The 26,268-nt window shown below is 46.5% G+C and overlaps 1 protein-coding gene and 1 non-coding gene across 8 annotated transcripts in view; both read right to left on the bottom strand.

The window, feature by feature from the left end:
- Positions 1 to 25,099, bottom strand: part of SH2D6 (SH2 domain containing 6) — a 28,582-nt gene extending 3,483 nt beyond the window's left edge. The window contains exons 1-17 of one of the 7 annotated variants that reach the window (XM_053401604.1): positions 23,535 to 25,099; positions 22,400 to 22,425; positions 19,948 to 19,982; positions 19,472 to 19,488; positions 18,736 to 18,850; positions 16,545 to 16,636; positions 15,809 to 15,881; positions 13,158 to 13,277; positions 10,911 to 10,939; positions 10,341 to 10,389; positions 9,464 to 9,533; positions 7,885 to 7,915; positions 7,145 to 7,169; positions 6,325 to 6,356; positions 5,136 to 5,219; positions 3,330 to 3,488; positions 1,597 to 2,252 (exon numbers count right to left, since the gene is read on the bottom strand). In XM_053401604.1, coding sequence (XP_053257579.1) covers positions 2,136 to 2,252; positions 3,330 to 3,488; positions 5,136 to 5,219; positions 6,325 to 6,356; positions 7,145 to 7,169; positions 7,885 to 7,915; positions 9,464 to 9,533; positions 10,341 to 10,389; positions 10,911 to 10,939; positions 13,158 to 13,277; positions 15,809 to 15,881; positions 16,545 to 16,636; positions 18,736 to 18,850; positions 19,472 to 19,488; positions 19,948 to 19,982; positions 22,400 to 22,425; positions 23,535 to 23,579 — 1,119 coding nt within the window. In that variant the 5' untranslated portion in view covers positions 23,580 to 25,099 and the 3' untranslated portion in view covers positions 1,597 to 2,135. Of the gene's footprint in view, positions 1 to 1,596; positions 2,253 to 3,329; positions 3,489 to 5,135; positions 5,220 to 6,324; positions 6,357 to 7,144; positions 7,170 to 7,884; positions 7,916 to 9,463; positions 9,534 to 10,340; positions 10,390 to 10,910; positions 10,940 to 13,157; positions 13,278 to 15,808; positions 15,882 to 16,544; positions 16,637 to 18,735; positions 18,851 to 19,471; positions 22,519 to 23,534 lie in introns of those variants that run through there. The other 6 variants (XM_053401601.1, XM_053401607.1, XM_053401602.1 and 3 more) reach the window with 6 other exon arrangements.
- Positions 12,033 to 12,106, bottom strand: TRNAR-CCU (transfer RNA arginine (anticodon CCU)). The gene has a single exon. It is a non-coding gene; the product is annotated as a tRNA-Arg (tRNA).
- Positions 25,100 to 26,268: the final 1,169 nt, after the last annotated feature.

Genomic DNA, 26,268 nt, shown 5'->3' with positions numbered 1-26,268 from the left:
CATGCTGGGCCTTGCATCAATTTCATGCAGAATAAAATCCTTGTAGTTATTAGAAAATACAGCAACAGATGAGTTGAGTTACTCTGTTACTGTAATTCATTTTTCTTCTGAGGATGAGCAGCTAGGGAAATTGGAATAATGTTTTCAAAATAAAAGCCTGGGCTTTGCAATGTAATAGATTTTAACATACATTAAAACAAAACTGTATATCAATACTATATACGGAAACCAAGATTTTCTAGAATTGGGGTGAGCAGAAGGGAGACAGGGGTCTACTGGCAGATTTCAGGGTGATTTGTAGTAGATCAGAAAGGCTTTATGACTCACAATGTTTTAACAATTGCAAAAGGAAACTTACATTTCCCCCCAGATAAATTGGGTTACTAAAATGAAGGCGAAAGCCTGCCAGGAGTGGATTCTTGTGTCAGCTGATATTGGCAGTTCTTGCGAATTTAGGAAAAGACAAAGTAGATCCAACAAGCCTGAAAGCTATCCACCTTTGAGTTAAGAATGTAGTGTTTTGAGTTTCGGTCTGGGGCTAGTGGGTCTGAGTATGCCGGAGTCCCTTCCAATTCCTGGATTCAACAAGGACTAATTTGTTGGAACGGCCTGACAAATTTATTGGTAGTGGCCCCCTAAGTATGGGTCGTTAATGTAACAAAGGAAGTGGGTCCCCATTCCTCAATTGTCTATTAATTAGAAAGACAAAATGCTGAAATCTAGCATTGCCTGAGCTCTGCGAGTGCGGCTTACTCCTGATTGAAGTGCAGAGTGTTTGAGGACCAGGACATTCACAGGGAAACCAAAATGCTTGTTTACAAAGCTATTGTACTACCAACATTACTGTACGCTTGTGAAACATGGACCACTGATAAACACCATCTCCAACTCCTCAAAAGATTCCATCAACGGTGTTTCCGAAAAATTTAACACATCACTTGGAAAGACAGGAGAACTAATACCAGTGTACTGGAAGAAGCAAAGATCACCAGTGTTGAAGCAATGATTCTTCAACATCCACTTTGTTGGGCTGGTCACGTTGTACGGATGCCTGATGATCGTCTTCCAAAGCAACTACTCTATTCCCAACTTAAAAATGGAAAGTGTAATGCTGGTGGTCAACAAAAGAGGTTTAAAGACTGTCTCAAGGCAAATCTAAAAAAATGTAGTATAAACACCGGCAACTGGGAAACACTGGCCTGCGAGCGCTCCAGTTGGAGAACAGCCTTTACCAAAGGTGTCATGGGCTTTGAAGACACTCGAACTCAGGACGTAAGGGAGAAATGTGCTAAGAGGAAGGCATGCTTGGCAAACCCTCACCATGATCAACTCCTGCCTGGTAACCAATGTCCCCACTGTGGAAGGACATGTGGATCCAAAACTGGCCTCCACAGTCACTTAGGCCTCATTGTTAAAACTGTGTTTATGGAAGACAATCTTATTCGGCTACGAGGGATCGCCAAAGAAGAAGAAAGACAAAAGGCCAGAGTTGAGGTGTGTGAGTGGGGAGCTGGAAGCAGGAGGCTGCAGGCTGGGCAGCTGAGAGACAGGGCCATGCCTGGTTTTTGCTTGAATCCAAGGCTGTGCCTTTGCTAATTCTGTGAGCCCTTCCATCGTAGGCTCATCGTAGGCACATATGTGTACATAAGCCACATATCCTAAAGATGCCACAGTCTCCGCTGCCCCTCATTCCGAGGGAACCAAGCCCTGGAGAAGCGCCTGGAACCCCTGGAATCTCACATTGCTCAGAGATTGGAGTGCTGTGCAACAGTGTTATTAACTGGGTGCAACATTTCAATTTTGTAACAAATAAAACCACCCAACAGCAGGACTGGTGCCTTAGGTGGGAATCCCTGCTAAACTCTCCCTTCCATCCCACCAGCCCACAAGTTCCCTTGCTTTGCCGTTTCAGTACCAGTGGAATATATTTGCAGATGCACTGCTGTTTGCCAGAAGAAGGCTACTGAGGAATATTGAAGAATGATTCACAAGAACCTTTTGCAGAATGCCAGGGTGCCACACTGATCCTTTGGCCTTGTGTTGGTCCAGCCAGGCAAATGAAGCCGTTCGTGCCTGAGGTCAGGACGGACGTCCCATCTTCCCCCATAGCTGGTCCTACTCCCCAGGCCCCAAAGTCATGGCTTCACTGGAAACAGCAAGCAAGTCTGTTCCTTGGCAGAAGTGCTGCCATCAACCAGCACCAAGGGGCGCTCGCTGTAGCTTTGGATGATGCTGGAAACGCTGTCAAAGAGCTGGCAAGGAAAAGAGCAGAACAGGGAGCAGGTCAGCTTCTTTCTGTACCTCAAGGGACTAGCTTTTTTAGTCCAGTTTCCCTCAAGTCACGAGGTGGCAGAGCTCTGCTGACTGAGGTCACATTCACCCTATATACTGAACACACACCTAGGCCACTTTAAGAGACATGGCTTTCCCTCAAAGAATCCTGGGGACAGTAGTTTGCCAAGGGCGCTGGGAATTGTTAGGGGGTCCTCAACCACTACAGCTCCCAGAATCCTTTGGGGAAAGCCGTGGCTCTCAAGGTGGTACAGCAGTGCTTTAACATGCATAGTGTGGGTGGGAGCTGAGAGGGAGACGGGCGCATTTGTTTCTTCCATCATGGAACTCTGGCTGGTGGGCAGGGGGTTACCAGGTGCTTATCCAGGCACTGAGGAGACCTGGACCTCCTTGGCTTCTGCAAGGTGGCCCTACATCAGATGCCCTCTGGCTGGGGATGGGAGAGAAAAACAGTTCAGTTCACATTTCAGTGTACACTTAACTAATTTGACTCCTTCTCCTAGGACAGGCACCCCCAAACTTGGCCCTCCAGATGTTTTAGGACTACAATTCCCAGCATCCCTGACCACTGGTCCTGTTAGCTAGGGATGGTGGGAGTTACAGTCCCAAAGCATCTGGAGGGCCGAGTTTGGGGATACCTGTCCGTGGGAGCCCACACTGAGGGAGGCAGGGAGGCAGGAGGGGCAAGAGAAGAAGGAGCAACAGCTGAAGCAAGATTAAAGTGGCCTGCAACCAATTTTTGGTGCCCATTCCACAACTTAGTTTCCAGCATCTCTTTGTCATAAAAGGAGAGTAAGCACAGTTAGAACATTCTTCCACATACCGGTAATCCCCCGAAATGAAAAACATGAGAAATACAGGTGACAGGACTCAGTGAACCTGCTGAGCATTGACTAAGCTGATTGCCAGCGGAGCTCCAGTATTGCAGAGAGAGGGTCTCTCAGCCTTTCCTGCAGATGCTGGAGATGGAACTCGCGACCTTCTGCCTGCTCTACGGCTGCGCCACGGCCCTCCCAACATAGAAAGAGAGCACTCGCCTCTTCGTGGCTCCTGCCATCCTTGCCAAGCGTGTATTGATGACTGCTCTCTAAGTAGCGGATGGGGATGTTGTAGACGTGCTTCTTGAAGAGCACAGCCAAAGTGAATGGCTGGTTCCAGCCGTGCCGTGAGCTCTGCCTCACCAGGTAGGCACTGTCCTTTTGTGAAAAAAGAGGGTGGAGACATTCAGGTTAAGGGAGGAGACGTCAAATGCAAGTGAAAATCTGGACCTTGGAATTGGAATAGGCTTTCTTCCCCCAGCCCATAATTTAAGTGTCAGTTTCACTGCTTAATAGGGCAAGTGTCTCATCATGTGCAGCCGACACCTGCTTTCTGTTACTTCCCTTGACTCTAGTTCTCCCTTGTGGAACAGCAGAAGAGAAGCCTGTCCATCTCCTCCTTTTCAGCCCTTGGAATAACCTCCCCGCCCCCATTTTTTTGTTGATTTTGAATTGCATGTATACAATAAATTCAACACAAAGAGAAAATTTAAACCCCCATTTCCTCCTCCTCCCTTTAAAAGCCAGTAGCTATTCTTCATACTCTATTGTACAATCTTCAATCCTGTTTTACTATACAATCTTATCATTCCTTCAACCAAATCTTGTATACCAAATCATCATGGTCTCCATCAACCAAAGGAGACAAGACACACATGACCTTAGTTTTAACAAAAGGTAAAACCAGTGTGAGAGACAGTGTGGTGCAATGGTCACAGTGTCAGACTAGGACCTGGGAGACCAGGGTTCAAATTCCCACTCAGCCATGAAGCTCACTGGGTGACCTTGGGCCAGTCACCACCTTTTAGCCTAACCTACCTCACAGTGTGGCTGTGAAGAAGAAATGGGGAGGAGGAGAACCATATACAACAACTTTAGCTCCTTGGAAGGAAAGGTGTTATATAAATATAATATATAAATAATTATCTCCACAAGTGCCATTCTCCATACAATGTCTCCTCTTCTTCCTTCTCATTTTTCTCCAGGCTAAACATATCCAGCTCTTTCTATCATTCCTTATAGGCCTGGTTTCCCAACTCTCACCATCCTGGCTGCCCCCCCCCCCGACGCTCCAGCTGGTCAATGTCCTCTGGAGCATAGGAAGCTTCTTCATGCAGAGCGCTGATCCAGCCAACCTTGTACTGCCAACACTGACTGGCAGTGTCTCCACAGGATTCCAGCTCTCCCTGAAGATGCCAGTGGGGGGGTGACCCTGGGGCCTTTGGGATGCAAGGCTTGTGCTGTGCCCCCAAAAGGGGCCTTTCTTGAAACATGGTGCCCAGAACTGGACACACTACTTCAGGTGTGCTCTGACCCAAGGCCAGTCCACCCATGAGGTAGGCTGAGGCAGCTGCTCCAGGGAGCAGAATGCCCAGAGGCGGTGCTTGCCCAAGGGCGTCTTCTGTGGAAAATTCCTCCCCATTAACCACAGGATATCCTATCTTTGCCCAGCTCCTGCCAGCCAGTGGGGTTAAGCAAGAAAATGTTTTGGTTGATTGTGCCCAGTATCAGATGATCTGTCCATCGTGCTACATTGACGCCTTTAGAATGGAGCCCCCAAGCCTGCCTCCCAAACTGGCTCCCTGCAGGGTCTCTCTCTCTTCTGGTCTCATGACACTCAGAAATCCCATTCAGCCGCAGCTGCTGGACCTCCGAGTTACTTAGCTGCAGCTAATTCAGCTGGTGAGCACCATGGAGACTTCGTGGCTCCAGAAGGCAAAAGGATTGGAAGAGCCTCTTCCTTGAACAGCAGCTGCATTATGATGGTGCTGCAGGGCAACTTCAGGAAAGCAACTTCACCTTTACCTTATTAAACCGGAGGAGGGCAGCCTCAGCCGTATGTCGGTCACAGCTCCCTGCATACCAGGCCTTGTTTTGCATGCAAAAATCCTAAGGGAATGTAGCAGATGATAAGGCAAGCACAGTCACAGGGAATGGTAGGGGCACAGACGAAAGTGGCAGTTCCATTCGGACCCATGTCTTTCCACCATCACTGAAGACCTCCGCCCACAGGTACCATTTCAGATTTCTCTGGGGAGGTGGCAAGATTACTGCTGCAGCTACAGAAAACGTGCCCTGCCAGGTACCTGGATGGGAGAACACTTGGAAACCATATGTTAAAAGTGCTCTTTGTTCTAGTCAGAGGAGCAGAGAACAAGGGCAAATTAAACAAATGGCATGTCAAGCAAAGGTGAAAGGCTCCCTCCTGGGTGTTTTTAAAGTCCAACTGCAAAAAAAGGAGCAAAGCAAAACACAACAAACAGTAAAGTTTTATGAGCACTGGTTGAGATCACACACACACACACACACACATGTACCACAGAGGGGTTCAGTGGGAGGGTGGGGAGAAATGTGATTTTGCTTGCATTTTAATCAGAAACTATCTAAATTTGCACTTCTCAAAATTTTGCAGTGCATTTCTCAATCAAACAATGTGTACAAAAATGCATCCGCAGGGTCAATTGTGCATATTAATGCATAAGTTTTTTAAAACAACATACAAAGTTTATATTGGGGGGAACTGCTTTTAAATGTGTGTATTAGGAGGAAAGGGCACTAAAATGACGACAATTTTTAATGGGGACTTAAAAATAATAATCACAAACTGAAAAAACCCATGGTGGAATGAATGGACAGATTTGCCCACCCATAATACCACTCTTGGGCACATTGCAGCAATAAAGTAAACTCAAAACCCCACACCCACGGCAATACTAAATAAATTCATATGTGCCCTGATAATGAGGCATGGGAGGCGAAAGAAGAGGCATCACTCTTCTAGAACACAAACCCTTATGTCATAATAAATGCATTATCCTTAAGATACTGCAGGACTCTTTGCTGTTGGTAACAATCCTGTGTTAGCTACAGCAGTGCCCCCCCACAGTTGTTATGCTTAGCCCCATGGGATTAGGGAGGTTAAACTTTAACTGCTGCTCTATAAGCAAGAGGACAGGGCAGCCAAAGAATCCTCAGGCAAGATCTCCTTGCTCACCTCTGGCACAGATCCACTCTTCAGACACACAGCTGAAATAGATAGAACATTTCAGGGTTTCTGAGATATGTATTACATAGGCAAATATTCCCTGTGCCACATCAGTGCATGAATGACACACACATTGCATGAGCAATCAAGATCAGGGCACAGCTGTCGCTTGGGGATCAGGAATCTGCTCTGCATGAAGATGATCCCTGGTCCAATCCCTGGTCCAATCTTCATGTACAGCTGAGCAGGGGCACCAAGCCCCCCTGCAAAAAAAAATTCAAGGCGTGGCCAGACCCCTTCAAAATTCCATGGCAGCCGTGCAAAGAGATACTCAACACACTTGGCTAAAGTCATTAACTCAAAAAGAGACTTCTTTGATCATTTTAGCAATCTCTGTTTTTACAGAATTTCACCTTACAGATATGAAACCACAGACTAGGAGGGGATCCCAAAGATAGCCACTAGAATAAGCCCCCAATCCTCAGCATCACATGGCTGGGGCTGGTGCATTTGTCCCAGAAAAACCAGGACATCCCATCCCCCATCCCCCAGGTCACCATGATCTCACACAATTTTGCACCAAGATCTTGCCCCAGAAACACGCTTCTTTTCAGGGCTACAATCTTGTGCAGCACCCCAAAACACACATTTTTGGGCATAGTGAGAGCACGGTCCTGAAAAAAGCACATCCTTTGGGCTCCATGATCTCGTGCACCCGAGTTTGGGGACTCCACATGTTGGAGGCTATGCTGGTGGGAGCTGTAGTCCAACATCTGGAGGGGCCAGGTTGGCAAAGGCTGATGCAGAGGCTTCAGGGTGTGGCACTTACCTTTGCACAGGTTTTCCGCAAAGGCCTGGAAAGAAAACAAGCGCACAGAGTTTTCACTTCCTGTTCCCATAACCTAGGTATCTCTACCTGTTGCCCAGCAATTGCATAGGGCTAACTCCATGTACCCCTGCTCCCGGACATCCTCTTCCTCATCACAGGCCTGATTTATAAACCACCATACAAAAAAATTACAAACTCACTAAACTAAAAGCAATAAATGCATTTATAAAAATTCACAGGTTTCATTCCCTAAAATGACTGGGTCACGCACTTCAGAGCAAGCCTCCTTAAACAAAAATGTTATCAAGGCGCTAGGCACCTGTCTAATTTCAGTTCATGGTTTACTCCAGAGGGCTGGAGCTGCAACACTAAAAGCCAGCCCTCAAGTGCTTATTAAGTGCAACTCTAGGACACTCGGTTCGCTGAGTGATGCCTCCTCTGAGGAGTGCAATTGCCAAGCAGGGAAATCTGAGACAAAGTGGTCCCATAGGTCCCTTTAGTTATCCTGCCCTTTCTTTTCATGAACAAGTCCCTCTCTTCCCTCCCTCCATTTTCTCAGCACAACAGCCCTGTAGGGTAGGTTGAGCAGTTTGGTTTGCTGCATCCTGAGTTTGTGGTGGCCTGCCTTAGCATAGCAAAACAAAACAAAACAACAGTTAAGCCCATGAATGCAAAGTTCCAGAGACCTCCCCTGGCCATCACCCTCATCTCAAGCTCTCCCTTGCCAGCCCCACACCTACCTTCTGGGGTCCTGATGGAGTGGTTGCTGGCCTAACATCAGAGAGAGAGGGGGGGAAGAATAGGATTGTGGTGTGACATTAGCCCTGTGACGTTTAGGATCTAGAACCCCTTGATCCACAGATTTGCAAACCCAGGTCTCAGACTGAGCATTTGATTATGAAAAGGGAAAGAACTGTGAACGTGCCCAGGTCCTTGGTGAATTTCAGAGAGCAGTTAATCTCTGTTCAAGACAGCACTGCTTCTTAACAACAACTACTATGTCTTTATTTCATGCACTTACATGCTGTTTTTGATCCCATTGTGACCTCAAAGTGAAATACAATGTCATTCCAAATTATAATATGTAGTTAAAACCAGTGCTTTTCCCCCCTAAAAAAAATGTTTACGGGTATTCTCATTTTCCTACTCATATTGAAATACTGCCCCTCAATGAGGCCAAACTTAGATTCACAAAACGTTTAGCAGTATGCATCCCCCTACGTCCCCCCAGAAAAAAACACTGGTTAAAACCATTAACAGTTTAAATAGCAGCAACAGTAAAGAGAAGCCTTGGTAGACACACTTCAGAAATCTGAGCAGGAGCAGCTCACAGGGTGAGGCAAGAGCTTCTGGGCAGGTGAGTCGCTGTCACGGGGGGGGGAGGGGAGGGGAGAAGGGTTGGGGAGTCCCTGCCCTGCAAATGTGCTGGGGGCAGTTCTGGATTGGCTGCACTGCTGTCCTTGCACTGCACTGACCCCTCTGCCTCTCGCCCTCTCAGTAAGCAACAGTGACCCATTGGGTAGTTAGCGCAGCCACATTGTGCAGCTTCTGAATCGGAACAGGAAATTTCTAGAGCATGCAACACTGTTCTCAGACCACCTTGGACCAGGGATGACCATAGCTGCTGAACCAGCTGCAGCTGCAGAAAGGTGCTCCTTGGCACAAGACCTGGGTCTCAAGCAACAAGGCTGGATCCAGGAGCACAGCCAGCCTAGGTACTGGTTCCTCCAGTCTAGAACAGGCCAGCCCACTATGCTGATTGCTGAGCACTTGTTCAGGGCAGGGCTAGGAGTGGTCAGGGAGGCAGTGCATGGGGCCCCTCCCTAATACTGAGCATCACCACTGAAAATGGGGGTGCGGTGCAAGTACAGAAGCAAGAGTGTGGGATTGACCCCTGGCTCAAAGAAAGACCACTTCATTCAGCTCTCAGACTCTTCAGTGCAGTGAGTCCCAGAATGCAGGGCTAAAGTGAGGGATACCTGCCAAGGACCCTGGAAAACCGCTGCCCCTCTGAAGAGATAGTAAGGGACAGAGAGACTAATATCCTATCTCAGTGTTCATGGGTGTTTTCACTCTCATCCTTCCTGACTAATGGCCATGGTGCAGTGGCTGATGAGGGCTGGAGCAGAGGTTGGATGGCCGTCTGTCATGGATGCTTTAGCTGAGATTCCTGCATTGCAGGGGGCTGGGCTGGATGACCCTTGGGGTCCCTTCCAACTCTATGATTCTATGATTCTTTGAATATCTGGAGGGCACCATGTGGGCTACCCCGATGTACAGATACTGGGATTTTCTCTTCTGGAAGGAGGACACACTCACCTGGCTTGCTTCAGAGGCTGGACAGGAGGCACTGGGGTTGGACAAGGAAGCACTTTGCGGGACACAGAGGCTGGAAGGGGAAAAAAGAGGATCAGGCCACGAGGAAGGTGGCAGGCTGGAGCTCAGCACCCCTCTTTGGGCGGGTTTGGTCCCAGCTGGCGTCTGCTGGATACAAGCACCTAGCACCACTGGGGACAATGTGAAGCTGCCGTATTCCAGATACAGCAGACCATCCATCCATTTGTCACATGTTTGGATCACTCAGATGATGATCACCCTTAACAAAATAAAAAAGCCCTAGTGGGTCAACAATAAAGTCCAATATGCAACAAATAAGCAAAATCACAATGAAGATCAAAGACAATGTTAAAATGGCAGCTGCTTAAAGGACATAATGAAAGGAAGATAATATGGCAAACGGAGTTTCCGTGTGCTCTGGTTTCCATCACGGTGTCCTGTTGTGCCAGAAGCGGTTTAGTCATGCTGGCCACATGACCTGGAAAGCTATCTGTGGACAATTCCGGCTCCCTCGGCCTGGAAGCAAGATGAGCACCACACCCCATAGTCACCTTTGACTGGACCTAACTGTCCAGGGGTCCTTTACCTTTTTACCTTAATATGGTTTAAAACACAGAGGATTGTTTTGCTGTCAGGAGGCCATCAGTGGCGGGGGGGGGGGGACAAGATGAGTCTGGGAGCAGCCCTTAAGAAGGCCCCAAAGGTCCTGGACAAAAGGTCTTTCCCATCATAAGTCAGAGATGGCAGGCGTTGATGACCCCGGGACCTTCTGCTTGCTAAGTCTGCTATCCGGAACTGAGCTACAGTCCTTTCCTAGAAGCATCACAGTGGTGGCTTCTGGTGGGGAATGGGGCTTCACCTGTTCTGGGCTCACATTCCACATAGATCGATTCCTCTTGGGTCTCCTCCTGGGGGTGGGGGGAGAGAGAGAGAGAGAGAGAGAGAGAGAGAGAGAGAGAGAGAGAACATCACTCACATGCTGATCACTTGCTTGCCTCTGATTTCTTCTTCTCCAGCCAGGGCCGGCCTTATCATTAGGTCAAATGAGACAACAGCCTCAGGCAGCAGATGCTGGAGAAGGAAGTGGCAACAGCCCCCTGGCAGTTCCTCCTCAGCTCCTCCTCCCGCCATTGGAAGACAGAGCTATGTATGCAACATGGCCTGCCTTGGTCCCCTAAATCTAGGCTGCTTCCTTCAGGTTCCTTGGGAGAACTATTTACTCTTCAGTGCTGGAGATTCAGCAGCCAGACAGGTCAGCTTCTGCTCATGGAATGGTGAGGGAGGGCCCATCTTGTCCTTCCTATGGACTTGGTCGTGTCTCCGGCTGCCCACAGGGAAACTTGCAAGTTACCCTTGCTGCAAATGTGCTAACCAGGGACAGTAATCTGAAGCAGCATATGTTCTAAATGGCAGGTGGGTTCTTAGTTACCTCATCATCTTTCAGGGCTGGTAAAGGATCTGCAAAGTGGTGCAAAGGAAGACAAGAATTAGCAGCCAACAGCAATTCCTCTTCTGCCTCTTTCCCCAAGCCCCCAGCCCCCATTCTCTTCACCCCCTCCCAAAGGCAGCAGGAGCTCAGCAGAGCCCAGTTCCAGCCCCTCTCAGGTGGGCGCCATTGCCATTCTAAGAGAACAAGGGAAAAGTTCATGGTGAGCTCTGGCACCTCTTTTTCTAGAAAAACAGCAATGAGCATGAGCCCCTGCATTCCAAAACATCTGGAGGGCACCAGGTTGGCTGAATTGGACTCCAATTTTATATGCTGCCCTTCCACAAAGGAAATTGTGACCAAGACAGCTTACAATATGCAAGGTATTGAACAGCAAGAACAGCAATACATAAAAATAACCATTAAGCAGTTCAGTAATACCAGCCGCAGTACATTTCAAACATGTAATAACATTTCAATAATGTCCATTCATTAATTCATTTTTTTAAAAAGCACAGTTCAAACCAAAATATCTGCATATATATTAAGATCTAACTCTGCAAAGGCACCACTAACAACCAGACCAGTAATGGGAATTGTTCAGTGTTGTACCCCTGATATTGGTAGGGCAGAAAGCAGGGAGCCCCACAGCTGGTGGCGCCAGAGCCAGTGACAGGCAGAGACAAGGAATGGTAGTTTGGTCCCCATCTTCTCCCTCCTTGTATGTCAGAAGGCAGGCAGTTGGGGCTGAGTGGGGGGGCAGTGCCCTGTTTGCCCACTGGAATTGCCAAAAACCCAACACACTTTCTGGCAACTTGCCTCACACCTGGGATCCCTCTCCCCCCACCTATCACCTGGGGCCATGGCTCTCCCCCTCCCCACACCAGAGGCATTCTCAGCATGTTACCCCATTTAGCCCTGGGAGGGGTTAGGGCTATTTGGCTGTCACTTTGGCAGGGGCTCCTCCACTGGGCTCTGGCCCCCCCCCCCACCTCAGTCAGCTTCCACCTGCCTGCCAGGAGGTGGCACCGTCTGTCAGCTTATAATTTTATAAGGTTAAAATCATAGAGATGGACGGGACCCCTGAGGGTCATCTAGTCCAGCCCCTGCAATGCAGGAATCTTTTGCCCCAACGTGGGGCTTGAACCCATGACCCTGAGATTAGGAGTCTCATGCTCTACCAACTGAGCTATCCCAGCCCCCTCCTCCTTAGTCTCAGGTTGTAGATATGTGTAAATGAAGCCGTATATCCTAAAGACACCTCAGTCTCCAGTGACCTTCATTCCAAGGAAGCCGAACCCTGGGCAAGTGCTGGCGCCCCTGGAGTCTCATGACACTCAGAAATTGGGGTGGTGTGTAACACATATGTTCCCACACTACTCAGCAAGTGGGATGTGCGCATCAACACACTAACATCTCATTCCTTAGCCTACTTTTCCCACCGGCCCTCAAGCAGCCCCTATGCAAAGTGAACCCAACTGGCGCCATTCTTAGACTCACAGCCCTGGGGTGGAGAGTCTCCCAGGCCCATGAGAGGACCAAGCGACAAGGAGTGGGCTCAGCCTGCCAGGGGCTCTGGCTCCACCTGCTGTTGCAAATGACCCAACAGTCTGCTGATAAAAACTGGGACACGGGCCTCCCACCTTTCCCAAAGCGCTGCCAGCCCTGCCTTAGGGAAGAAGGCACCGTGCTCTGACTCTTCCCAAAGCCAGGCAAGCACTTGGCGACTTAGGAGAAGAGGCAGGCGGGCTCCAGGAGCCTGCCAGAGTCTCACGCCTCCTTCCCAAAGGCCGGGAAGTGCTCCTTCACAATGCCGCTGCTGTTGCAGGAGCCGCTTCCGCCAGCCCCACCGCAGTCGGTGCAAAATCAGGGCACTCCGAGACGAAGGGTGAGCCCAGGGCGCCTTGAAGGAAAGCATGGTTATCCCAGTTAAATTGGGGCACCTGGAAGGTATGCTGTAGGTCTCCCTGCCTTCTTCCCTTCCCATCCCAAAGACCACTGACGGGCTGACGTGAGTTGTAGTCTAAAATATCTGGAGAGCACCAGGTGGGTGAAGGTTGGTAGTCTAATCTAGGAGACAAGGAGACAAGCAGGCAGAGGATCTTCAGGTATAACTTGGGAATGAATTTTACTTAATACTCTGAAAGACCCTTAGCTGCCTGTCTCCAGTCAACTGAAGTAAGAATTTACTCAAGCAACCTTCAGTCACAGATTCCAGTGAGGCCACAGCTGCCTAGCAATTCCACCTACCTCTGCTGGTGAGAGCTTTCGCTTGGGGCCCAGAGGGACCCAGGACTGGCAGAGACCCCCGTCGGGCTGAGAGAGGAAGAGGCAGCGGCACAGACTGCTTCATCATCCCTTTTTGTAGAGCTGCAAAGAAAGGATCTGCATTACTTCTGAGCATGAGCAAAGTGCTTTCCACACACCACCCAGTAATTGCAAACCAACATGTAGGATTTGAGGAAGGGCTTCTAAGCAAGGACCACCGCCTCTCAGGTTAAGAAGAATATTTATTTCATAGCACTTTGGAGTAAACTGTTTGCTTCTGTTCAACAACCCTGTAAAGTAGAGCCATGCTGTCAAAGCCATATTACAGATTCTGGGTTGAGACTGAATCAAACTAGGCTACCTTGTGACTTCATTGTGACATTTAACCAGAGAATGCCCCGGAGGAAGCTGAAAGCACGAGCTTAACCATGAAGCTTAACTCAGAAGTAAGCCCAATTGAATTCAATGGAGACTTAGGCTGCATATACACCATACATTTGAAGCACTTCACCCCTCAAAAATCCTGGGAACTGTGGCCTACCCCTCCAGCACTACAATTCCCAGCACCTTTAACAAACTACAGTTCCCAGGATTCTTTGGGGATGTTAAGTGTTTTAAATGTATGGGGTGTATGGGGTGCTTGCAGGGGCAGTGCCTCTGGTGGGGGCACGTCATGCTCCTTCTGGGGTGGTTTGTGAGCCTTTGGTCCCTACCGTGTACTCAGATCTCACCTGTGGCTCTTAGAAGCTGTTAGCAGGCGACAGCAGCCACACCCCAGGGAATGGCTTCCACTGGCTGGCTAAACCAGGTGAGGGGAGCTGATGGGTCTGAAACCCTCGGCTAGCTAGGGACTGCCTATCCCCTGCATGCAAAGAGAGGCTCCAGCAGATTGAGCAGCTGAGAACAACAGGGAGTCCACCAGTCAAGAAGGCAGTTTCTGCCTGTGCTGGAGAGGGAAGTGAGGGGCAGGTGGGGCTCATCCGCCTGGGAAGGAAATCCAACGAGCAGAAGAAAATCTCTGATCCTGAACCTCCACTGCCTTGTGGGATATTTTGGAGAAGTAAAGGCTAAAGACTAAACCCTATACAAATCTGGAAGGAGTCCCTAAAAGGGTTGCATGGCGCCTTGTACACCTCCTTCCAGCAACTCCTGCAGCTAAGATGGTGCCAAACGTCTTGCTCTGCTTTACTTTGGACCACATCAGCCAGGCCATTTTGGTGCCACTAATGCAGCAGTTTGATTTCACCCCCCGCTCCCGGCATACTCCATTGTCTCTCGAGACAGACGGATGCTAACAATGCTGCCATTGTCCATGCACAGCTATAAAACAAATTAAGCGCTCCCTCCTCTTTGTTGAAGAGCCTTGGACTCAGATATTTAATCTGGAAAGTGGCACAGACCTGCTTAGTGCTTTATGTTCTGAGCCTGTCTGTCTCTCGCGGTGCCACAGCTTTCCTCAACCCCCACTGGCCCAGCCTGGCTTTTCCAGGGTCAGGTGAAAAAACAGCAAGACTCTTTGCCTTGCCAGCTTCCAAACATGACAATCACCCCATAATAATCACAAGACCTTAGGACTGTACTGGATAGCTCAGCGAAGAAGTTGACCCAGTGTGCAGCAGCTGTGAAAAAGGCAATTTCCATGCCAAGGACCATGAGAAAAGGAATTGAAAATAAAATTGCTTGATGTCATTATACAACCCCAGAGCACACTTGGAGTCCAGTGCACAGTTCTGGTCACCTCTTCTCAAAAAGGAGATTTAGAGTTCAAAAGGTTCAGAAAATGGCAATGAAAATGTTCAAGGGATGAAGTGACTTCTCTTTGAGGGCAGGTTGCAGAATTTGGACTTTTAAGTTCAGAGAAAAGGTGAGCAAGAGGTGACATGAAAGGAGTACACAAAATTATGCATGTCATGAAGAAAGTGGAGAGAGTTTATATCCCTCTCTCATGGTGCTAGAACTCAGGAACATCCAATGAAGCTGAACGTTGGAAGATTCAGGACAGAAAAAAGAACAATGCACAGGTAAACTATGGAACTGCCTGCCACAGGACACAGTGGTGGCCGCCAACTTGGGTGGCTTTCAAAGAGGACTGGGTGGATTCATGGACTACGAGTCCTGGTGGCTCTGGCCTGCCTCCACAGCAATGCTTCTGAATACCAGCTGCGTGGGAGGAGAGCGTTCTTGTGCTCGGACCCTGCTTGCTGGTTTCCCTTTGGGGCATCTAGCTGACCAATGTGAGAACGAAATGGCATAATGATGATGATGATAATAATAATAATAATAATAATAATAATAATAATAATAATAATAATAATTTATTAATCTGGCTGGGTTTCCCCAACCACTCTGGGCAGCTTCCAACAAAAGATTAAAAATACATTAAAACATCAGTCATTAAAAGCTTCCCTAAGCAGAACTGCCTTCAGATGTCTTCTAAACGTCAGATAGTTGTTTATTTCTTTGACATCTGATGGGAGGGCGTTCCACAGGGTGGGCGCCACTACTGAGAAGGCCCTCTGCCTAGATGAGCCATGGGCCTGATCCCGCAGGTTCTTCAGACATCCTCAGTCCCCAGGAAGGCATCATCCCCCCTTCCACCTGCTCCCCTTCTCAGCCCAGCCCCTTCCTCTGACCTCTTTCTATGGCCAGGAAGTTGAACGTCCCGTCACTGGAGTCGTCAGCATCTGCTCCAGGCTTGGACAGGAACTGCAAGGCATGAAAGAGAACTGAATTGCGCTTCACATTGAAACAGGGACACTCCAGACATTCTTTTTATTCTGTATTCATGATGATTTCTGCTCCTGGTGGGATTGGTAGGGCTAGACAAGATCCCGCTTTCAACACTGCTTGTGATTGTGAAAGTTTTGGAGTGGACAGACATACAGTTTTGCATCCCGTCAGTACATGCCCTGTAACTTTTCATGCCATGCATTTACGGTGGGGTATTATCCTGATATTTATAGGGCTCTATTGCCATCTGGAGGGACACCCATGCAGTAATACCAGGGAAGCAACACAGAACAACTAAGAAAACAGAAGGGAGTGTGGACGGTTCAGTATAAATCCACCACTAATACACTATTTTTTTGGGCCAATGGTGCTGCAGAAAAACACCAATCTGGAGAAGGTCCTTGTGTGTCTTGAGCCCTTGTGCAAAAGAAATTTTGCTTTTCAAGAAAAGGACACATCCCAAATCCAAAAGATTTCATTTCTTAACTTAAAACTTATAAAAAGTAGGAAAATGATTAAAAATGCTGAACATACAATTTCTCCCTGCAGTTTTAATGCCCTGCAAGTTAGCCAGAGAGATGATACTTGGCTGTCTGGAGAGCACAGCTGTCCTGCCTGTGCAAGCAACACATCACTCACCGGAAGGGACTTGGGCTGGAGGAGGTTGTGTGGCTCAGAGAAGCGCCTCAAGGCCGGGCGATCTAAGGACAGAGAGACAACCTGAGAGGGAACTGGAGATCACAAGTCCCAGCTATAACTCTTGCACCCCCACAAGCACCTTTCACTTCTCCCCTTCCTCTTCCTGGTCAACATGGCTCACTCCACCCACCCACCCTCTTCCCACTAGAATCCCGGGGGGGGGCCTTGCAGGTGATGCAGTCACCTTGCTCAAGGCAGGTATTCCAGAGACAGAGCTTCTCCAGCAGACACCTGTGCAGCTTCTGCTTAAAGACCTCCAATGTGGGAGACCTCGACCCATCTAGGTAACTGATCCCATTGACAAACAGATCTTCTTATCAAGTAGCGATGGGCAAATCTGCCAATTTCAGTTTCTTTCAGTTTCTCAGTTTTCTACTCTTCTATTCAGTTCTCTACATTTCCACATCAGTTTGCAATTATTGCTATTTTGGATCCTCATGAAAATTCATTAGCTATTTAGTACAAATTTCTCCTCATAAACACATGTTTTTATGTACTTTTGCCTAATATGCACATTTTGCAATGCAATTTCCCCGAATATAATACATTTTTCTGCATCATTTTCACAAATATATGCATTTTTATGGAAACTTAATCCCAGTGTATGTATTTGTGTACATGTTACTTGGCTGGACAACTGCAATTTCGAATGGCTGTGTTTCTGTCTGCCTAGTGTTTAGGAAAGTTCAAATTAGGTAGGCTTCTTTATAGATATGAACTGAACTGAACTGTCCCCTATCCTTATTGTCAAGAAAGTTCTTCTAATGTTCAGCCAAAATCCACCTGCAATTCAAACCCATCTAGTTCTGCCCTCTGGGTGGCAGAAGAGAAGAAGTCCTTCTGTGTGACAGGCAGATACTTGTAACATCATTGTGCCCTCTTAGCTCTCTCTTCTCCAGGCTGTCCATATCCAGTTCCTTCAGCCCTTCCCCTCCATATCCCCAACCATCTGCAAAGCAGTTGTGCGTCATTTGCACATTTGTTAAGAATCCTAATGCCAGTGTACTGGAGAAAGCAAAGACCACCAGTGTGAAAGCAGTGATTCTTCAACATCAACTTTGTTGGACTGGTCATGTTGTTCGGATGCCTGATTATCATCTTCCAAATCAACAACTCTATTCTGAACTTAAAAATGGAAAGTGTAATGCTGAAGGTCAACAAAAGAGGTTTAAAGACTTTCTCAAGGCAAATCTTAAAAAAAAGTAGTATAAACACTGACAACTGGGAAACACTGGCCTGCGAGCGCTCCAGTTGGAGAACAACCTTTACCAAAGGTGTCATGGACTTTGAAGATGCTCAAACTCAGGAAGAAAGGGGAAGAGGTGTGTGAAGAGGAAGGCATACTTGGCAAACCCTCACCATGATCAACTCCCGCCTGAAAACCTATGTCCCCACTGTGAATGGATGTGTGGATCCAGAATTGGCCTCCACAGTCACCTACGGACACACTGTTAAGACCATGTTCAATGGGGATTCACTGATGAGCACTCTCTGCGTACAGTTTTCCAACTTGGAATAAGCCTACCTGGCAGTACTGTCATTTAACCTGCAATTAACCAGTTTGTTAATCAAAATGGCACAGGGAACTTTGCTGGTTGTGATGATGGCTCCAGAGTATGGATGGGGGAATCTCTCAATTAATTCTGTTTCCTCATTTTTCCACTCTTAAGTTTATTTATCCACATTCCCACATCAGTTTGCAATTTTTAAAAAAGTCCTCATAAAAATCCAGGAATGTTTCATTTTTAATTGCTCCTAATATAGAATTGTAGACCCGAGGATCATCTGGTCCACCCCATCTTTGTTTGCAATTCTGCCTGATAAACACATTTTTTGCAAAGCCATTTCCCCTTATATGCCCTCTTGTATGCTATTTCCACCAGTATATGCAATTTTGTGGACACTTTGCCCCAGTATATGCATTTTTTATGCACATTACTTGGCTGGAGAACTGCATTGCAAAATTCAGAGGAGTGCCGCCTTCAAAGGAGGGCTGTGCTTTGGTTCACATATTATTTCAGAAAGTTCAAAATAGGCAGGCTTGCCTATCAATGTAAACTAAATCACATTCCCCCCCTCCATACTCTGGAGAGTCCTGTTTCCAGAGTCTTACCCACCCTTCCCAACTTACCAAGATATATGTTCTCAGCAAGCGCTGGAACCATTTGCTTGCTCTGCCCTTTACTTGGGGGGACTTCATATGTATACAGATCGTCTTCCTCCTCCTCTTGAGTATCACTGGGAACCTACAAGAATGGAAGGAGGAAGCTGGGTGAGGCCCTCACATTCTCAAATATGCGGTGGTCCAGGCTGTGTTGCAGTCATGGAAGGCTAGGGAGCAGCCACAGAAGAAACCGCTCTGGGCCTTAAGAACAAAATCGAAGCCAGCAAATAGCCAGGTCCAGAGGACATCCACCTGAGAGTGTGCAGCATGCATTGAAAGTGCCTTCTTTCCCTCAGAGAATCTTGGGAACTGTAGTTTAACACTAATAGAGCTACAATCCTGGCATCGTTAACAAACAATAGTTCCCAGGATTCAGGGAGAGTGGACATACAACCATTGGGCTGGTTTCCATAGATTTTTCTCAATCTCTCCCAAGGCAGAATTGAGAGCTATCCGTAGAAAGCGGTAGAAAAACACAGGGCTTTGCCATTGCTATGACTGGGTGGCAAGTACACACACAACCCCCCCCCAGGAAAAGGGGGAAGCAAGTAGAGAAACTCAGGTTCACTTGGACATAAAGATGGTCTGCCATAGGGGGCTATCTAGGGGTGACGTTGGCATTAGGGAGCAGACGTCAAGAGGGCTCTGGGGTCAAGATGGCAGGGATAGGGCTGGGAGCTGGCTGGTTGTGCAGAATACTTACCCCCTGCAGCTGTTTCTCTGAAACACACAAAGGGCTTTGGCTCAGCCATGTTTTTATCAAAACTTCCCGCAAAGTGTTTCCCAAAAAAACAGACATCAGCAACAAAATCAACAAGCATCTTAAGACACCATTTAAAACTTTCATATTAATAAACAGATTCAGTCTCTCAAGGCTTTGGAAAACACCACTCAAAGCATAACTGGGCAGCTGAGCCCAAAGGGGCTGATGGCCTTGTGCCCAGGGACTTAAGGACACCGCAATAAAGGAGTTTTGGAGGCTTCCTTATATTCTAAGGTCACATTTGCACCAAATGTTTAAAGCATTATGATACCCCTTTACACAGCCATGGCTTCCCCAAAGATTTCTGGGAGCTGAAGCTTGTTAAGGGGATGAGAGTTAAAAGGGGACACACACACCCCACTTCTTTGTGATGAACGCAACACAGGCATCCCTGTGTAATGTACTCCACTGCTTACCTGGTCGCTTGGGAGGCACAGGTGGGACTCTGGACCTTTTAAGAAGGGCAGGAACAAAATTAGACATTCAGAAGCTTCATGAGCTAAGATGGCAATCTCCCTGTTCCTCTTCCACTTGGCCCTGGGTAGTTGCGTCCAAAAAGGACTGAACAAGTATCTGCTAGAGACGCTCTGTAGCAGTGCATTAGCATAGTCTTCCCTCAGGAGCCTCCTCCTTTCCCCAGCAAACTGTCTATGGAAGAACCTCTGTGCCTTGTATAATCCTCTGGGGATGGACAATGTGTTTTTCTTAAGAATCAATTTCTATTTAAAGTTTTTAAGATAAAATACAACAAAAGCCAGGCTGATCTAAGAGAGAAAGATAGCAAAGAAACAAAAGAAGAGAAGAAAAAAGAGAGAAAAGAAAAAGAAAAGAAGAAGGGGGAAAAGAGGACAAGAATACCAATCTCTTTATCACAATTATACCTTAACCCTTATTCCACACACTGAAGAGTGAAGCCTCCAGTCACTATTTCATTTCCCAGAAGGTGGAAGAAGCAGCAAGGGGGTCAACTATTTTGGACCTTATTAACAGCTAAGAACTGATCAATCAGGTGGAAGTAGTGGGAACCTTGGGAGAAAGTGACCATGTCCTCTTGGGATTCATTATACAGTGGTACCTCGGGTTAAGTACTTAATTCGTTCCGGAGGTCCGTACTTAACCTGAAACTGTTCTTCACCTGAAGCACCACTTTAGCTAATGGGGCCTCCTGCTGCTGCCGCGTCACCAGAGCACGATTTCTGTTCTCATCCTGAAGCAAAGTTCTTAACCTGAAGCACTATTTCTGGGTTAGCGGAGTCTGTAACCTGAAGCGTATGTAACACGAGGTACCACTGGACAGAGGAAAGGAAAAGCTGAGTGTAGCTGGACACACATACTGCACTTTAAGAAAGCTGATTTCAAAATGATTAAGGAATTACTGGGTGAAATCCCATGATCTGAAAACTCAAAGAGAAGGGAGTCGGTGATGGATGGAGTTTCTTAAAGGTGAGATAATGAAGGCAAAATTGCAAACATTTCTTACAAGAAAGAAAAGTGGGAGACATCTAAAAAACAACAGTGTGACTGCATAAGGAGCTTGCAGATGAGCTGAGATTTAAAAGAGGCATGTGTAAGGAATGGAAGAAGGGGCAAATCACGAAGGAAGAATATAATGAGTAGCCAACACTTGCAGGGTGAAGGTCAGGTTGGGCTAAAACTCAGAACAAGCTCAAGCTTGCAAGGAGGTTCCAGATAATAAAAAGGTTTCTTCGACTATGTTTGAAGCAAGAGGAAGAGCAAGCAAGTGGCAGCCCCTCTGCATGGAGAAGACAGAGAAACGCTGTTGGATGACAGAGAGAAGGCAGAACTGTTCAACCTGTACCTGCCTCTGTCTTCTTCCTAAAGGAAAACAGTGCCCAACCTGGTGATAGTAGAATAAGGGATGAAGAGGAAAAAAGGACAAATGGGGTGCCAGAGGCCCAGTGTTGCTCAGTATCTTTGGATATGACTTGAATGAAGGAATTAAGATTTCATCAGATTTGAAGATGACACTAAACTAGGAGGGGTAGCTAATACCTAGCTAAGATAGAACCAGGTTCAAGAGGATCTTACCAAAGTAAAGAACTGAGTCAAAACTAATAAAATGAATTTCAATAGGGACAAATGTCACTTAGGGAGGAAGAACCAGATGCACAAATGTAAGATGGGGGACACCTGGATTGCCTGTAGTACATGTGAAAAGAATCTAGGGGTTTTGGTGGACCACAGGTTTAACATGAGTCATCAGTGTGATTGCAGCAGCAAAAAATGCTAATGCAATTCTGGGCTGCAACAACAGAAGTATAATGTCCAAAGCAAGGAAAGCCATAGTCCCACTCTATTCTTCCTTGGTCAGACCACACCTGGAATATTGTGCCCAGTTCTGAACACTACAGTTTAAGAAGGATATTGACAAGCTGTAAGGTGTGCAGAGGAGGATGACTAAGATGATCAAGGGTCTGGAAACCAAGCCTTGTGGGGAATGGTTGAGGGAGCTGGGTTTGCTTAGCATGGATAAGAGAAGTGATATCATAACCTTATTCAAATATCTGAAGGACTGCCATACTGAATAGAATAAGCTTGGGTTTTTTGCTGCTGCAGAGTGGGACCCAAACAAATGGATTCAAATTACATGAAAGGAGATTCTGACTAAATGTGAGGGAAAAGTTTCTGATGGTAAGAGCTCCCCCCCCCCCATCAAGTAAATAAATAAAAATACGTCACTAAGTGACCAATCACGTGGCAGATAGCTCAGTTCTGCCCCCAACACAATTCCTGGCTACACCTATGCTTCCAACTCTGCCATTCTACGATTCTATGGCTCTATGATTCTAAGCCCACTTTTCTGCTTGCAGTTGAGTATAAGCCACAAGTCAATAAAAGGTTGCTCACGGAGTCTTATTCTTCCCAAATATGTTCTGCAAAAAGAAGGAAAGGAAATTAGAGAGAGAAAACAAAATTAAAATCTTCCTCTTATATTTGTTAATCAAGAATCCCCTTGGGTAGTATGGAGACAACTGTTTGGAAACAAACTAGAGCTATGCAAAAACTAAGTAGTGATTGCTGCATATAAGGACTCACATTAAAAAGCTACAGAATATTGAGGGTGCTTTTTTTGGTGCAGGGTGAAGGTGGCCCAATAGAGACTACAGTATTTTGCATGCCTTGAGGTTAAGCAACTCAAGTGTTTAATTGTCCCTTCTATACCACCTTCTAAAATAGTACAGTTTTGCTTTAATGGGAAAAAAGAGAAAAGAAATATTGGAAAGAAACCAGGAATTTAACAGCCCCCTCCCAAAATAGTTCCAGTACACACTTATGTCAGAGTTGCATTTTTAAGCGCACAGACAACCCAAATAACCAAGTCTAAAAAGCCCAGGACAACACTGGAATGCAATGACGTGATGACAACGTTGTGCGGATGCTCTGTAAAATGTGAGTGAACAAAGGATAACAATCCTACATCAAAAAGCAATACAGAAGCAACTGTGGATTGGCCTGACCCAGTCATATGAATCCCACAGTCTGTAATGCATCTCTACAAAGAGCTCACATGATAAGAGGTGCCTTAATTTCTGCCCAGCCTGGGCAGACCTTGCAATGTGCACGTCCTTCTTCCACATACTCGCCACCCATTATAGTGGCAGCTGCCAGTCCTCAGTGTTTAACAGATGTGACATGAAATCAGTCCCAGTTCCAGTCCCCTGACAACTGAGGGGCAGAGGAGGACCACCAACTGCATAGTACATTTTATTCCCAAAGAAGACAGCTTCTCTGAAACAAGAAGCGTAAAGATGGTTACCACAATTTTTATTAGGCTTTGGTAACACCTAGGAGTGTCGATTTCATTTTCTCATTTTTCAAATCTTTTGTTTACCACATTTCTCTATCAGTTTGCCATTTTAAAAAATAAGTCCCCACAAGCCACACGGTTGGACTCACTTTTAGCTGACCCAGATTCCCAGCAGAAAGCTCTCCCGAACACCAACCCTAAAATACCTGGGCAGAAAGCAAACGACAATCTTACCATTGTGGAAGAAGTGGAGCTCCGCTCAGCCCAGCCAGGGGCCATGCAAATGGGGGCCTGGCCTTGCCAAACAGGCACAAAACGCCACTGTGGCTCATATTTGCATACACCTCCCAAAGGATAGATTTACACAGAAATGGCAACAACAAGGGGGGGGAGCTTAAAAAGAAGGGAGGGGTAGCTAATGCTGCAGAAAACAAAATCAGAATTCAAAATTACTTTAACAGATTGGAGAACTGGGTGCAAGCTAACAAAACGAATTTCAATAGGGACAAATGTAGTAAGGTTCTGCACTTGGGCAGGAAGAACCAGATGCCCAAATATAGGATGGGGGACACCTGGCTTACTAGCAGTACATGTGAAAAGGATCTAGTGTCTTGATGGACCACAAGCTGAACATGAGTAAACAGTGTGATGCAACAGCAAAAAAAGCTAATGCTATTCTAAGCTGCATCAACAGAAGTCTCTAGTGTCCCAGTCAAGAGAAGTCATAGTCCCACTCTATTCTTCCTTGGTCAGACCACATCTGGAATACTGGGTCCAATTCTGGGCATCACAATTTAAGAAGGATGTTGACAAGCTGGAAGGTGTGTAGAGGAAGGTGACCAAGATAATCAAGGGTCTGGAAACCAATTCTCTTGAGAAATGGTTGAAGGAGGTGGGTATATTTAGCCTGAAGAAGAGGAGATTGAGAGGAGATATGAGAGCCATCTTCAAATACCTGAAGGGCTGCCATATGGAAGAGGGTGCATGCTTGTTTTCTCCTGCTCTGGACGGTTGGACTCAAACCAATGGCTTCAAGTTGCAAGAAAGAAGATTCCAACTAAACATTCAGAAAAGCTTTCTGACAGCAAGAGCTGTTCAGCAGTGGAACAGACTCTCACGAGAGGTGGTGGACTCTCCTTCCTTGGAGGTTTTCAAGCAGAGGTTGGTCATCTGTCATTGATACATTAGCTGGGATTCCTGCATTGCAGGGGGTTGGACTAGATGACAGTCATGGTCCCAGTCTACTGCTGAATCAAAGCAAACATCAGTGAGGTTTTCTGCAAACTGACAATTGTTCCGATTCAGCGGTAAACAGTGGGTTTTCCAGGGAACCTGACGGGACAAATGGAAGAGATTTTGGGAGAAAAAGAGTGGGGATGATCCCACAGAGAGCAGCTGCCTTATACCTAAGCTGACCATTGGTATTGGCAACACCAATAGATTGAGGGCGGTGTGGGAGGTTCCCCCATACAGGGCCCCAAGCCAAGGGGGCACACAGTTGAGAAGATCCCTGACTGAGAAGATCCATTTGGGGGCGCCAAATTGTGGCCTTGCTCAGGGTGCCCACTGCCAAAGAGCCCCAAGGTCCACTCCAAGTGGGATCTTCCCAGGCTCACCTGAGATGTTGAGGATTGAAGTAAGGAGACTCTACCACTGAACCAACCTTTAAAAATAATGTTTGAATCAGCCTTCTGTACTAATTTATGCTTATTTAAATGTTATTTCCCAATTACTCTTCAGGACTAGAATTTAAAAAAAAGTTAATTAGCATGTTAAGAGTAAATTTGAAACACGCCCATCACTAGAATGATAAATATAAGGGCAGAGGTGTGCAACGGGTTTAAAATACATATATTTAAAAATAGGATTACAGTGCTCTTTCATTTTAGTGCAATTGCACAAATTTTACATTTTCAATAACCATTTTTGTGTGCTAATGAAAGTGTTGATTTAAAAAAGTGTGTGTGTGTTATAATGGCACCAACCAGGAAAGTATTTGTGATGGTATGGCAAGTGGCTATAGATGGACCACCCTGATCTGTCACATGTCAAAGCCAAGACAAGAGGAGTCGCAGCACTGAGTCACTCACAACTGAGAGAAGCTGCCTGCTCTGCTAGCCTTTCCAGGCAAGCAGGAGAAATGGAAGCAGAATGGGGAAAACACAGGGCAACAACTTGATGAAAACGTGAGTGAATGAAGAAACATGAAATGCCCCTATAGAAATTTGTATCACTGCTTTTAAATATATCATGTGATATTGTAATGTGGCACATTATTGTGTATTGCTTTTAGGACTCTGAAAGCTACTTTGAGTACATATTTGTAGAACAGAGGGCCATAAATTCTATAAATCAACCCATAATTACACATCCATATGCACCAGGCAAAAACATTTCTTTTTAAAAAAAATATTTTTATTAAACAATTTCAACCTAACAAATTATCCAACCATATAATCATTTCTCTTCTGCCAGGACTTTGGCTTTTAATGATCTATGGCCTATTTTAGTGGATGGGATGCTTTAATTCTGCCTTTTAAAAATACATTTGAAAGATTTTTCTGTTTTGTTTTATAGTTTTAATATAAATGCTATTTAATCATTGTTGTAAATTGCTTTGCAATACTTTTGGTTAAAAAAAAGGCAACTCATAAATTTCATCCACAATGATGATTTCAGTTCTTTCAGGCACATTTTCTGCTTCCAGCTCTGTGCAATGATGGCACACCAGAAATGAGATATGGGGAGACTCAGGCTCAGGGACCAGACCTCTCTCATCTGACCCTCAGGGCTCATTCGAGAACACGCTTCTCCCTAGCGCTGCTTCTTGCTCTCCCGGAGTGTTTCCGCCCGCCTGGAATGTGTCCTTGGACCCTGATCCTTACTTCTGCGTTAGAGAGACTGCGCATGGAGCCTGTACAGAGGTAACATTTCTATTCCTTGCTCTGGCCTCTTTGTGCCTCGGGCC

This window comes from Podarcis raffonei, chromosome 8, assembly GCF_027172205.1.
Source record: "Podarcis raffonei isolate rPodRaf1 chromosome 8, rPodRaf1.pri, whole genome shotgun sequence".
Taxonomy (NCBI): Eukaryota; Metazoa; Chordata; class Lepidosauria; order Squamata; family Lacertidae; genus Podarcis; species Podarcis raffonei.
The sequence above is the reverse complement of the archived record's forward strand: the minus strand, read 5'-3'. Positions and strand labels throughout refer to the sequence as shown.